This window comes from Drosophila simulans, chromosome 2L (assembly GCF_016746395.2).
Source record: "Drosophila simulans strain w501 chromosome 2L, Prin_Dsim_3.1, whole genome shotgun sequence".
NCBI classification, from domain to species: Eukaryota; Metazoa; Arthropoda; class Insecta; order Diptera; family Drosophilidae; genus Drosophila; species Drosophila simulans.
The window spans coordinates 10,593,361-10,605,357 of NC_052520.2; the positions used below are offsets into that span (position 1 = coordinate 10,593,361).

General features: G+C 45.6%; 4 protein-coding genes across 6 annotated transcripts; 1 reads left to right on the plus strand and 3 right to left on the minus strand.

Moving 5' to 3' along the window:
- Positions 1-700: 700 nt before the first annotated feature.
- On the minus strand, positions 701-3,639 carry LOC6731868 (uncharacterized transmembrane protein DDB_G0289901). 2 transcript variants are annotated; one of them, XM_039292056.2, is made up of 2 exons: positions 3,329-3,639; positions 701-3,154 (listed from the first exon to the last, which is right to left on the minus strand). In XM_039292056.2, exons 1-2 carry the CDS (start codon positions 3,566-3,568, stop codon positions 1,064-1,066), a joined length of 2,331 nt encoding a protein of 776 aa, XP_039147990.1. In that variant the 5' UTR covers positions 3,569-3,639; the 3' UTR covers positions 701-1,063. The 2 variants fall into 2 exon arrangements, with proteins under 2 accessions (XP_039147990.1, XP_002079003.1); XM_002078967.4 differs by having other exon boundaries at positions 701-3,639.
- A 1,330-nt stretch (positions 3,640-4,969) lies between these two features.
- On the minus strand, positions 4,970-7,730 carry LOC6731869 (lipase 1). Its single transcript, XM_002078968.4, has 5 exons — positions 6,682-7,730; positions 6,296-6,473; positions 5,875-6,230; positions 5,637-5,774; positions 4,970-5,578 (listed from the first exon to the last, which is right to left on the minus strand). Exons 1-5 carry the CDS (start codon positions 6,883-6,885, stop codon positions 5,135-5,137), a joined length of 1,320 nt encoding a protein of 439 aa, XP_002079004.1. The 5' UTR covers positions 6,886-7,730; the 3' UTR covers positions 4,970-5,134.
- A 178-nt stretch (positions 7,731-7,908) lies between these two features.
- On the minus strand, positions 7,909-11,724 carry LOC6731870 (lipase 1). 2 transcript variants are annotated; one of them, XM_002078969.3, is made up of 6 exons: positions 11,602-11,724; positions 11,197-11,374; positions 10,735-11,000; positions 10,531-10,680; positions 8,392-8,520; positions 7,909-8,329 (listed from the first exon to the last, which is right to left on the minus strand). In XM_002078969.3, exons 1-6 carry the CDS (start codon positions 11,707-11,709, stop codon positions 7,919-7,921), a joined length of 1,242 nt encoding a protein of 413 aa, XP_002079005.1. In that variant the 5' UTR covers positions 11,710-11,724; the 3' UTR covers positions 7,909-7,918. The 2 variants fall into 2 exon arrangements, 1 of the variants encoding a protein (XP_002079005.1); XR_005543660.2 differs by lacking the exons at positions 7,909-8,329; positions 10,531-10,680; positions 10,735-11,000; positions 11,197-11,374; positions 11,602-11,724 and adding an exon at positions 8,643-8,942 and having other exon boundaries at positions 8,455-8,520.
- On the plus strand, positions 9,087-10,423 carry LOC6731871 (aminomethyltransferase, mitochondrial). Its single transcript, XM_002078970.4, has 2 exons — positions 9,087-9,587; positions 9,644-10,423. Exons 1-2 carry the CDS (start codon positions 9,129-9,131, stop codon positions 10,400-10,402), a joined length of 1,218 nt encoding a protein of 405 aa, XP_002079006.1. The 5' UTR covers positions 9,087-9,128; the 3' UTR covers positions 10,403-10,423.
- Positions 11,725-11,997: the final 273 nt, after the last annotated feature.

Sequence of the window (11,997 nt, forward strand, 5' to 3'; positions counted from 1 at the left end):
ACTCAGACTGCACTGGACAACAAAGAATAATCAAATTGATTAGAATTGTGTACTATATTTGTTACAAAGTAGTTCAATTTCATTCTCAACTTAAAATATACATCCATTTACCAAGATAAAACCCTTCTTTAAAACAGTAATTATAGTTTATAATAGTTATAAGTGAGAGTGCACACCTGTAGCACAGTGTAATTTGCACCCGTGGAGAACACACAAACGAGTTCCATTTTAATATTCTCGATTGTCTTGAGTCGGAAATTACATTATACCCTAGGGAGAAACGAATATTTGGAAGACGTGTGCAACCCGCGGGAGATTCATGATAGCCATCAGCAATGATGAATTAACCTAATGATGGCTAAGCCCGATTTCCATTGTTTATTAATCAAAATAAACAGGTAAACACATATTCCTAATGGAAGATCAAATGTGGCTTGAACGTGGGCTAGCCAGAAATAGGGTATTCCGACCTCGTCATAGTCCAGTACTCAGTCGCTCAGTCTTATGTAAACCATTTTAATCATCGATTGCCTCGGAATCAGTTGCATTGAATCTCGACTCGCCCAAGATTAGATTGATTTTCAATTAGATGATATTCGGAGGCGGTTGATGGTTACGACAATGACCTTTGGGGTCTACGTCACTCTGGTTTGATGGAGTGAAAATACAGACGCCACACAGAGTGATGAATTATATAAAATTATTAAACACCATCGTAATGTTTATTTGGCGAACATTTTAATTAGTACGCAATCTTAAAGCACACACATATTAATCGTAATTTATAGGATTAGTAATTTATGGTGTTATTATATTCGAATTTGGCCAAATAAATTCATTCTCAGCTTGGACTTTGCATTAATAGTAAAGATTAATAATTATTGGCCAGCGAATCGTTCTATGAACTTTTTTTACATGTCACATTTTAATAAGCTTTAGATCAAATCTTAAATGTCAGCTTAATGTATTGTACAATGTAGACATTCGCTTTAAAGGTCGTGTTGAAATTTTAAATATAGAATTTAAATGTAGAATACTTTGAAATATTACAGGTAACTTAAAATTAGCCAAGGAAAAGACCGCCGCCACGGTTAATGGATCCTCCAAGGTGAGCGCCACCCAATCCAATTCCGGCACTTCCAGAGTTTCCGCCGAGATTGCCACCAAGGCTTAGACCGTTTCCTCCCAGACTGATACTTCCCTGGCGATATCCTCCTTGGCTGGAAGATCCGCTCGATCCCAAGGAGGCAGTGTTACCACCGAGAGAGAGACTTCCCGAGCCCACAGCAGGGGTCAGTATACCACTGGCGACTCCATGGGCCAGAGACGCAGCCTCGTGGGCACCGGCTAGTCCAATCAATCCAGCTGTGTTAGAGTTGTGTCCGTTTGCTCCAATTGACAGGCCATTTGTTCCAAGTGAAGCAGATCCCGAATTTCCAGAGGCTCCGATACTCAAATGCCCGGCGTTGATCTTGGATGTTCCTGCGCCAGAGCCAGTAGATCCAGATATTCCGGCTGATCCGATGCTCAAGTGACCAGACGAACCAGTGGAAGAAGATCCCTTAGAGCTGGAATCAGTTGCCCCAATGCTCAAATGTCCGACACCAATAGATGCATGGTTTGTAGCAGCCTGGGAGGATCCAGTAGTTCCGGCAGATTGGATATTCAGATGACCAGCACCGATGGAAGCAGATCCTGATCCGGTATGCAGGGAACTAGACCCCGATGACTCAACTTTCTTGTGCTCTGTCTTGATGTGGGCAGATCCAGCGTGTGATCCAGAGGCTCCAGAACCAGCAGATCCAGATATTCCAGCTGATCCGATGCTCAAGTGACCAGATGAACCGGTAGCAGATGATCCCTTAGAGGCGTAATCAGTTGCTCCAATATTCAGGTGTCCTACACCAATAGACGCGGTGTTTGAAGCAGTTTGGGAGGATCCGGTACTTCCGGCAGATTGGACATTCAGATGACCAGCACCGATTGCAGCAGAACCTGATCCGGTGTGCATGGAGCTTGATCCCGAAGATTCCACTTTCTTGTGTTCTGTCTTGATGTGTGCAGATCCAGCGTGTGTTCCAGAGGCTCCAATGGTTGCAGATCCAGAACTAATGTGGGATTGACCAGCACTGAACTTGGATGATTCGGTTTTTGAGGAATAAGTGGATGAATGCCCAGAAGAGACCATCGAGGACTCAGCTTTATGATATGTGGAAGAAGTTTTCTTTTCACTGGCTCCAGTGGCTCCCACATTAATATGGCCAGCACCAGCAGTGCCGGAATTCGAGCCAGAGGTTTCAATTTTTCCGTGTCCAGCTGTAATCTTTGCAGAACCAGCCTGAACAGATCCAGTATGGTGTGCACCAGTTGACGAAGATCCAGTGATCTTAGCATTGCCAAGGGAGCCTGAGCTGGATCCGGAAATTCCAGATGATCCGATGCTCAAGTGACCAGAATTGGCTCCGGAACCGGAGGTTGCACCATTGACAACGTCGCTGGCAACTGTGTCTGCTGCGTGAGCTCCATGAGCGGCAGCAATTGATCCTGCGGAATGGACAACATTGGCTCCGGTTCCTGCAACTCCCAAAACTCCGTTGACAACCTGAGCTCCATGAGCGGCACCTGTCGATCCTGCTGCTCCAGCTCCCGCTGCATTCACGACTGCATTTGCTGCATTAACAGTTGCTGATCCGGCGCTATGATGAAGGTCACTGGAACCCGAGACGCCGGAAGAGCCGATGGTCAAGTGTGCAGCATTCGTCTTGCTACCACTATTGCCAGAGGCTTGAATATTCAAATGTCCAGCTCCAAGGGAAGCAGATCCAGATCCACTATGCTCAGAGGACGCTTTGTGTACCTGATCCGCCGCCGTGGAACCTGCAGAGTGCACAGCATTGACTCCAGTCGCAGCAGCTCCCAGCACTTCATGGGCAGCCTGTGCTCCGTGAGAAGCGGCCGTCGAGCCGGCCGAGTGCACAACATTAGCTCCACTTGCGGCCACTCCCAATATTCCGTTCACTGCCTGAGCTCCGTGAGCAGCAGCTGTTGATCCCGCAGAGTGGACGGCATCTACTCCAGATCCAGTTGCTCCCAGCACTCCATTGGCAGCCTGAGCTCCGTGATTGGCAGCTGCGGATCCGGCAGAGTGGACGACATTAGCTCCAGTCGAAGCAGCGCCCAATATTCCGTTCACTGCCTGAGCTCCGTGAGCAGCAGCTGTTGATCCCGCAGAGTGGACGGCATCTACTCCAGATCCAGTTGCTCCTAGCACTCCATTCGCAGCCTGAGCTCCGTGATTGGCAGCTGCGGATCCGGCAGAGTGGACGACATTGGCTCCAGTCGAAGCAGCGCCCAGAATGCCATTGGCAGCCTGATTCAGAACCGATCCAGAAGATCCTCTGTTGTATCCCCCACCCAGACTCAATCCAGGCAGACTTGCTTGAGCAGAGCCACCACCGTTTCCGCCTCCAAATCCAAGGCTGCCACCACCGAAGCCCAGTCCGAATCCGGCGGATGCCAAGGATACGCAGCAGGCAGATAAAAGTAAATACAATCCCGTGGGAGCCATTGTCTCAATTTTACTAACTGCTTTCCGAGAAAACGGCTTGCTTTTATAGAACCGAAAATGCGCCTAGCAGTAATGACGTCAAAGCCACTACAGGCAAGCTTCGCTACCTCGAACAGCTCCAAATAAATTAGAATTTGTTAAAACTTCATTTCACCACGGCATCTTAAAGATAAATCAACTTGCTGTTAAATAAAATTTAATAACTATCTGAAATGGAAAAACTTTTAACTATCTAATGTGCACACTAACAGAGGTTAAGCTGTAAGTGAACAAATTTGGTGACGATTTCTTCGTTAATTAATTCGAAAAAAACGTATGGAAACCAGTTCCTTAGCATTTATCATAGTTTTTTGACTGGGAGGTGCTTATTCTGTTCAGGGGATTCACAAATGTATAAATATAACACGTGTGGTGCAGAATCTGCAAAATTAAGGTCAATCCGATCTTGGAGAAATAGTCACAGCAAGCTTTCCATACATTTTAGTTTTTATCATCTTTCTTAAGTGCAAATCCAGTTTACTATCGTATCGATACTTTGTACCTTCATCATAAAAGTTTCATTACCTTATAGTTTCCCTAAACATCTTCAACACATGCTCATTAAAATATACAGAGTATTCTGGCATCACATTAAAGTTGAATAACTTTTTCGTGTCTATATTTATCCCATAATTAATTTCCCTCACCCAAGACTGATAAAATTAGCATTATTTTTACATCTACTATGACGACTATAGTAGTGCGTCAAAAAGAAACGAATTCTCGGTAATATTTCATATATGTAACCAGTAGAACAAGACTTACAGCTTAAATACTGTATACGGAAGTTTTTCTTAAGATAATTATGCGCAACTAAGTAGAGAACTTGGTAAATTCGGTTTTGTACAATCGATCTGAGCCACGTGCAAGTTGCTCTTGGCGCAAGCTTAGACACAGTTTTTCACTTAACTTGACTGCTGGTGTTGCAGGAAAAGCGCAGCTGAGCGCAGCTGAGCTCCACCCAAATGCAAATGGCAAGACAATGTGGGCTAAGAGCCCAAGAAAGTGGAGCTGGCGGAAGGTTGGGCGTGGGTGCAGGAAAGGCGGGAAATGCGGCAGCTTCTTGGCCCCGGTGTCAGCTGGTTGGCCCACTGGAAAGCACTGGGGAAAATGGAAAATTGTGCTCGCAGGAAATCTGCTTACAAATGCATGTATCTTGGCCCGCCAGCTGGATGATGTTGATGCAAAATCTGTTACGGCTTTTGTGGGGCGAAAGAAACACTTGACTTCCGCTTCCGCCGGAGTTGCCCATGCACACTTGAGAATGCGAAATGCTATGCAAATGCGGGCATCTTTTCCATATTTAAAGCAAAGTACAACGGAGAGCAAATAAATAAATAAATATTTAAATTGGTACTGCCAAGTGGCTTTGTTACTTTTAATATGAATCTGAAATCGACACTGTATGTGATAATTTTACGCACGGAATGATAATAAATACAAAGCGCAAAGTTTTGTTTATAATATTATTGTCCAAATAAATACTTATAGTTACAAAATAAATATGTCTCAGAAAAGGTAACATACTTATGAACGTATGAATCTTCCCCGGACTTCCCTTCTGGATCGATTAGCCTCTTCTGGCGAGCCCTCTGGCACTTTTCCGAGGACCTGCAGCATACGCCGGTAGAGCATTTTCCGCACATCGATGGCCCAGAGGAAGTCCATGTGGTTGAACTCCTTCTGCGGCACCAAATACTTGCCCGTCACGTTGCCCAGGTCATCGCACATGGACTCCACATCCTTGGGGTGGCATAGCAGATCATTGGTGGAGTAGTACACGAAAGTGGGCACCGTCACCAGGCTCAGGTTGTAACGAGGTGGCAGATGATCCCTGTACAGCTGCATATTCTTATTGGAACTGTAGCTGTACGGAGCAAAGCGACCGCTCTTGATGATCTGGATGAAGTGCTTCACCTGCTTGGCAGCCACTCCTGCCGGGTAGTGACCCAGGATCACGGGGAACATTTTCTACAACAGATTTGGGAAGTTAATCCGTAGTCTTGTTGTAACTTAAGCATAAAGTTACCCTGTTAAACTCGTTCCAGTTGCGACCCACTATTCCAAATACGGCCTCGATGCACAGGCGTTCCGTCTCCTCCGTCATCCGGCACAGAAACCGGAACTCCCCGTTGAACATCTCCCTAATTGAGCTGCCTACCAGGCTCTAAAGAAAAATGTTTCATAAATTATGCATTAGTAATTAAGATAATGGAAATATGTTTTTTATCAAGATATAGAAAAACTATACTTTTGTCGTTACTTACATTAAAGTACAGACTGATGGCCCTGATGTAGGGATGGTCCTCGGTCTCCTTGGCATAAACGGCGGGTGCCAGGGCCTGCATGGAGACGACCTTGGCGTTGTAGGCGGGACGCATGGAGCACATCACGAAAAAGGAGGTGCATCCCTGCGAGTGGCCGGCATAGTGCAGTTTCGGGAATCCAGTCACCTTTAGCACGTGATCAATCATCGCTGGCAAGTCGTACATCCCGATCTCGTGCCAACTGAAGTCCCAGAACTTGGACTCGTCCGGGTCGAGGGTGGTGTGATTCCTCGAGTAGCGATTGCCACGCGCGTTCCCCAGCCAGACATCGTAGTTGTGGTCAGCCAGCAAGTAGGCTGCAAAGTGGACTTCGGTCGTAATCACTTGGCCATTAATCACGGACGACGCGGATGGCACTTACCCAGGCTTACGTTGGGGCCCATTACCACAAATCCCGCCGAGCTGTCCACGAGTCCGTGCTGCAGGAGGAAGGGCGGGGCGCCCTGCTTGCGGATGCGGTGCATGGTGAGAATGTATCCGTCCTCGGTGGTTACATGGTGCACCTCCGCCTCGTAGCCGTACTTGGCGATTAATTTGTCCTGTTGACGAAATGGGTGAGAAGTGATGATAATAGCCATAAGAAAACGAGTAATCTTTCACTTGGGTATGAAAGGATTTTTCAGTAATTATTGGGAAGTGCAGGACATTATTTTCCATAAAACAAGGGTTAATAATATCTTTTAGTTTTTATTATATTTTTTCCTGATAATGTTTATAACACTGGAGAAGTTTAAATTTATATCTTACCACACTAAGAGTCGAATCCTGTTTGATGTTCTTGCGCTGCAGTCGATCCTCCGGCGTTTCGTCCTCGACGCTCTCCTCCTCCTCTTCCTCCTCCTCCTCATCCTCTTCGTCCTCCTCGCCGCCAATCAGCTGGCCTTGGATCCTGGAGATGAACACACAGATTCCCAGGAGCAGGATTAGCTGCATCCTCAGGCTGCACCGCATCTTAATTTAGCCACAAGTATCTGCGAGTTTCACTTTCACGGAAGCGAATCTCTTGGCGGAATTCAACCTCAACCTCAACGCAGCGCGACGCGAACTCAACTGAAGACCAATTCGAAAACTGTCAACGGTTCGAACCGCCGATTACAAAAACCACATCGACCAACTTCTGCAGAGACCCTGCAGCAAATAAAAAAAAAAAACCGAAATAATAAAAAGAATGCCGAAATACGAAAAACTTTCGATCCGACAACAACATTGCGCACTGTGACGTGTTAGCTTCTTTTGTTTACATTTCGATTGCGTTTTACCTTTTGGGCCAGTTAATTAAATATGGGTACAAATCAGAGGGTCTCCGAGGAGGGGGAGGGTGTACTTCGAATGCGTAGGGCGTATCAATCGGAAACAAAAAAATTATCAAGTGCAGCAAGTAAAGTGAAGCGTCGAGCCAGAGACATAAGCAATTATCAAATTAAACCATGTTTAATGGAGCCAACAAATATCTTATCAATCACAAATGTTCACACAACTACAGACTTGTATTTTATGATGACATAAAGGGTTGGAATTGGGATCTGGGATTATTTGAGAAAAACAAAAATCAAAGAGATATCTTTTGATAACGATGATACCTAAGGTACTTTGTTTATAAGGTGCACACACCACCCACTGTTGTAAAGTAGGTCCAAACATTTCCACCCAGGTAATTATCATTATTTATCGTCTCTCATTTTACCATCGAAATGGCTTAATAACCGAAACCTTTTTGGCTAAAGCCACCACAACCAACACTGGTAACAGATAACTTTATTGTTGGCCATCAAAAGAAAGTAAAAGTGTTGACCAGTTGTGGCGGCTGCCTTTTTGAATTATACATATATATGTATATTTTTTTTATGGTTTGGCTACCGCATTACATAATTGGCATTTTGGATGTCTGCCAAGGTAAATAAAGCATTTCGCTGGGCAATTATTTTCTGTTATTTCTGTTATAATGGGTCTTTGACGACACCTTTTTTTTATATATTTTTGGCGGTCATTCAATTACGTAGGGCAACCGCCCATCGAGAAACTGTTCCATATGCTCGATTAATTTGTCGTTGACCAGACTCTTAACATCGCCGGAAATCAGGAAGTCCAAGTGATTGAACTTCTTGGAGTTGATCCTCCGCACACTCTTCACCGACCTAAGCATTCTGGCATATATGGCATGGACTCCTTCCGGTGTGGCAATAGCATCCGTTTCCCCGAAATACAATACGATCGGCACTGTGATCTGACTTATATTGTAACTGAGAGCCTCCACGCTGTGATATACTTGCAGGTTTTCCGCGGTTCCGAAGTCATAGGAGATGAAATCACCCGATTTCCATATCTGCTGCAAGTGTTTGATTTCCCGCGGAGAACCGCCTTGCAGTAGATACTCGTAGTTAAAGGCTTCCAACAGCTGGGTAAGGATATTAAATCTAGTGGTTATTGATATTCATTAAATTAGTATTCATGTTTTACCTTTTTGTTGTTTTGAGCGCTGCCTACCAACTGCTTGGCATAATATTCGCAGAGATCTCGTTTGGCTTGGCATACTTTTCGAAAGTAGCCAGGTGGAAAGATCTCGAACTTGTTTGCTTTTTGGCGTTTCTGTAGCAAGAAAATATATATATTTAAAAAATATTAAATATTCAAACTAAAATGCTTATTAATATTAACACTTTAAAATATATTCATATTATTTAAGTAGCATTATAGCACAAGTTCAATACTTGGTTTATCTTCTATAAACAAATGCATTACTTTTCATGAAAATGCATTGCTCTTTATAGAAAATTTCCACTGGAATAGATTCCACTCAGCTGATTGGTTTTACTTTCCTCAGCATCAAGCTCCACCAAAACATATTTAGAGTCACACCAGGGGGTTATCACCGAGTGTACTCATTTCTCTAAATAATCTCAAAGTCTCTCCTACTCTCATAAGTTTCCTATCTCTGGGGTGATGTCAATCGGTCAGGCTGTTATCAGCAACACTGAGAAAAACTAATGGTTTTCTCGAGCAATCAACTTTGTAAAACCAACATTTAATCTTGATCCAGAAAAATCCTGATCCTAAATCCTAATCCTAATCTTAAAAATCCTGAAATACGAGACAATGACAAATCTCTTTACTTCAAAGCTAGGTAAATTTCTTCCAGTGCATCACATAGAACAGCTCTTGGCAGTGCTCTCGATCCGGGCTTCAGTCACTGCGCGATGTTCAGACTAAGCTATCGACTGCCCACCGCCCTCGGCTGTCTGCGCCACGCCTCCTCCGCCGCCGGCGAGGGTCAGCGCACCGCCCTCTACGATTTCCACGTGCAAAAAGGCGGCAAGATCGTGAACTTCGGAGGCTATGCCCTGCCAGTTCAGTATTCGGATCAGAGCATTATAGCCTCCCACCTCCACACCCGCCAGGTGGGCTCCATCTTTGACGTATCGCACATGCTGCAGACCCGGATTTTCGGCAAGGATGCGGCCGCCTGTCTGGAGTCCGTTTGCACAGCGGACATTCTGGGCACGCCGGAGGGCAGTGGTAGCCTCACCGTCTTCACCAACGAGGCGGGCGGCATCCTGGACGATCTCATTGTGAACAAAGTCAGCGAAAAGGAACTATATGTGGTATCCAATGCGGCGATGAAGGAACAGGACATGGGCATAATAAAGGCAGCTGTGGTAAGTTCGTATTACATCGCGCTTTTGACGGATAAATATAGGTTTCGAATTTCCAGGATAACTTTAAGTCCCAGGGCAAAGATGTAACCATCGAATTCCTCACACCCACCGATCAATCTCTAGTTGCCGTCCAGGGTCCTCAAGTGGCCAAGGAACTATCGAAACTACTTGCCAAGGAAGCTTCTCTGGATCAACTCTACTTTATGAGCTCCTTCATCACCACATTGGCTGGAATCCCCAATGTGAGGATCACGAGATGTGGTTACACCGGCGAGGACGGTGTGGAGATATCGGTGGAATCCAGCCAGGCGCAGAAGCTCACCGAATCCCTTCTAGAGAGTGGAGTCCTCAAGCTTGCTGGTCTGGGAGCCAGAGATTCCCTGCGTTTGGAGGCGGGTCTCTGCCTCTATGGCAGTGATATCGATTCCAAGACGACACCCGTGGAGGCGGCTCTCGCCTGGCTGGTAACCAAAAGACGCCGCACCACCCGAGATTTTCCAGGAGCTGATGTGATCCTCCGCCAGCTAAAGGAGGGCGTCAGCCGGAGGCGAGTGGGTCTCCAGATGTTGGGTACCAAGCCACCGCCCGCTCGTTCCGGAGTGGCCATCTTTAGTCAGGGTAAGCAGGTGGGTCAGGTGACCAGTGGCTGCCCAAGTCCCAGTGCTGGACGCAACATTGCAATGGGATATGTGGCGGAAAATCTAAAAGCACCCGGGACAAAGGTGGAGTTCAAGGTTCGAGACAAGCTCTACGAGGCCGAAGTCACCAAAATGCCCTTTGTAAAAGCTAACTATTATAACAGGCCAAAGAAATAAATGTGCAACAGAAACCGATAATAGTTAAGTAAATTCTAAATGAAAGTTTAAGCTAAGGTTGACATGTTTTTCAGAATCTAAAAGTGGTCTTAAGAATCACCAAACCAAAGTAGATTTCCAGCAATTACCTTGATAAACTTCATGAGGTGCCGCACCTGGAAGGAATCGAACCTCACCTGGCGATGCAGTCGAGCCAGGGGTGCCAGTGCCTCGATGAGCTGAATGCGCTGGTTAAAGCGTGGATGCACAGCACAAAGCACCAGAAAGGCATTAAAGGCCTAAGTGCATATTTTGAAGGATGAGTTAGCCAGCTGAAACTAAGCAGCGCTCACCTGGGAGTGTCCAATTAGGAGAACCTGATGGTGTATTTGCTCCTCATCCTGGCCAGGACCTCCTCCGCTGGCCAGTTGCTCGTCGCCTGTGACCTTCGCCATGTGGTCAATTATGGCCGGCAAATCGTAGGCGCCATGCTCGTGGAAGCTGAAGCGCCAGAATTCGACCATCACGTCGGTCAAGTCGATGTGCTGACGTCCGTAGGGCGCCACTCCGCGCAGATTCGCCAGCCACACGTCGTATTCGCGGTGGTGCAGCTGGAACGCTGTACATCGAAAGAAAATATTGGGTTTCATATATAGATATAAGATATATTAAAGTGCATTCAGTCAGTAAGGCTAAAATGTACGAAAGTGGGTGAAATACAATTTTAAGTTTTAGATGCAAAGCATTTTTTAAAGATTTAACTACTGACTTGTATTTAGGTGTACGAATGTTACCCGAAGTGCCCACCTGCTTACCCAAACTCCTTTCGGGACCCATGCACACCCAACCCAGAGAGGAACCCAACAGTCCGTGGACCAGGAGCACCGGCTTAGCTCCCAGACGCGGCAGACGCTGCACCTGCAGCTGGTAGCCATCCGCCGTGGTCACATTGTGCACTTCGTGGCTGACATTCTGGGCCTGCAGCCAGTCCATCTAATGGCCATGCATAGAATGCACAGAAAGAAATCCAATATATATTTCCAGAAATTTTAACAGACTTCAAAAATACTATCCAATACCAGTTTATCTTTGCTTTCCTTACCCTCCTTCTATATGTCTTCATTTAACAAAATCATAATAGTACTATCAATAGGCTTCGCATATTTTTTCGAAGTGTATTAAGGGGAAGGGAGCGTAGTCGCTATTAGCCCGACACTCACCGTAGTCCACTTGTACCGCGACTCCGGCGGCGAGGAGTGGGCATTTCTGCCAATGGCACACACGATGAGCATTACTTTGATGGCGCCGATGCAGCCTGACCCACCCATTTCACCCTTTCAACTAAATCGGGAGCCAGCCCCACATGGGTGCACTAATTGGCCGGTTCCCCAGATCATCTTTACACTTGACTAGGCACTCAAAAATGTAATTTATCGAGCAAAATGGTTAGTCGAGTGCAAAAAGCTAATAACTTTACATATTTCAACCTGCTTATTATTAAGTATTTAAAATGATTCATTAAATGATTACAGAACTACTCGCTAGTATTAAAGACTTTATCAAATATATACAGTAGCTAAAGTAATTCAACTTCAATCTATAAACTTTATTCCCTG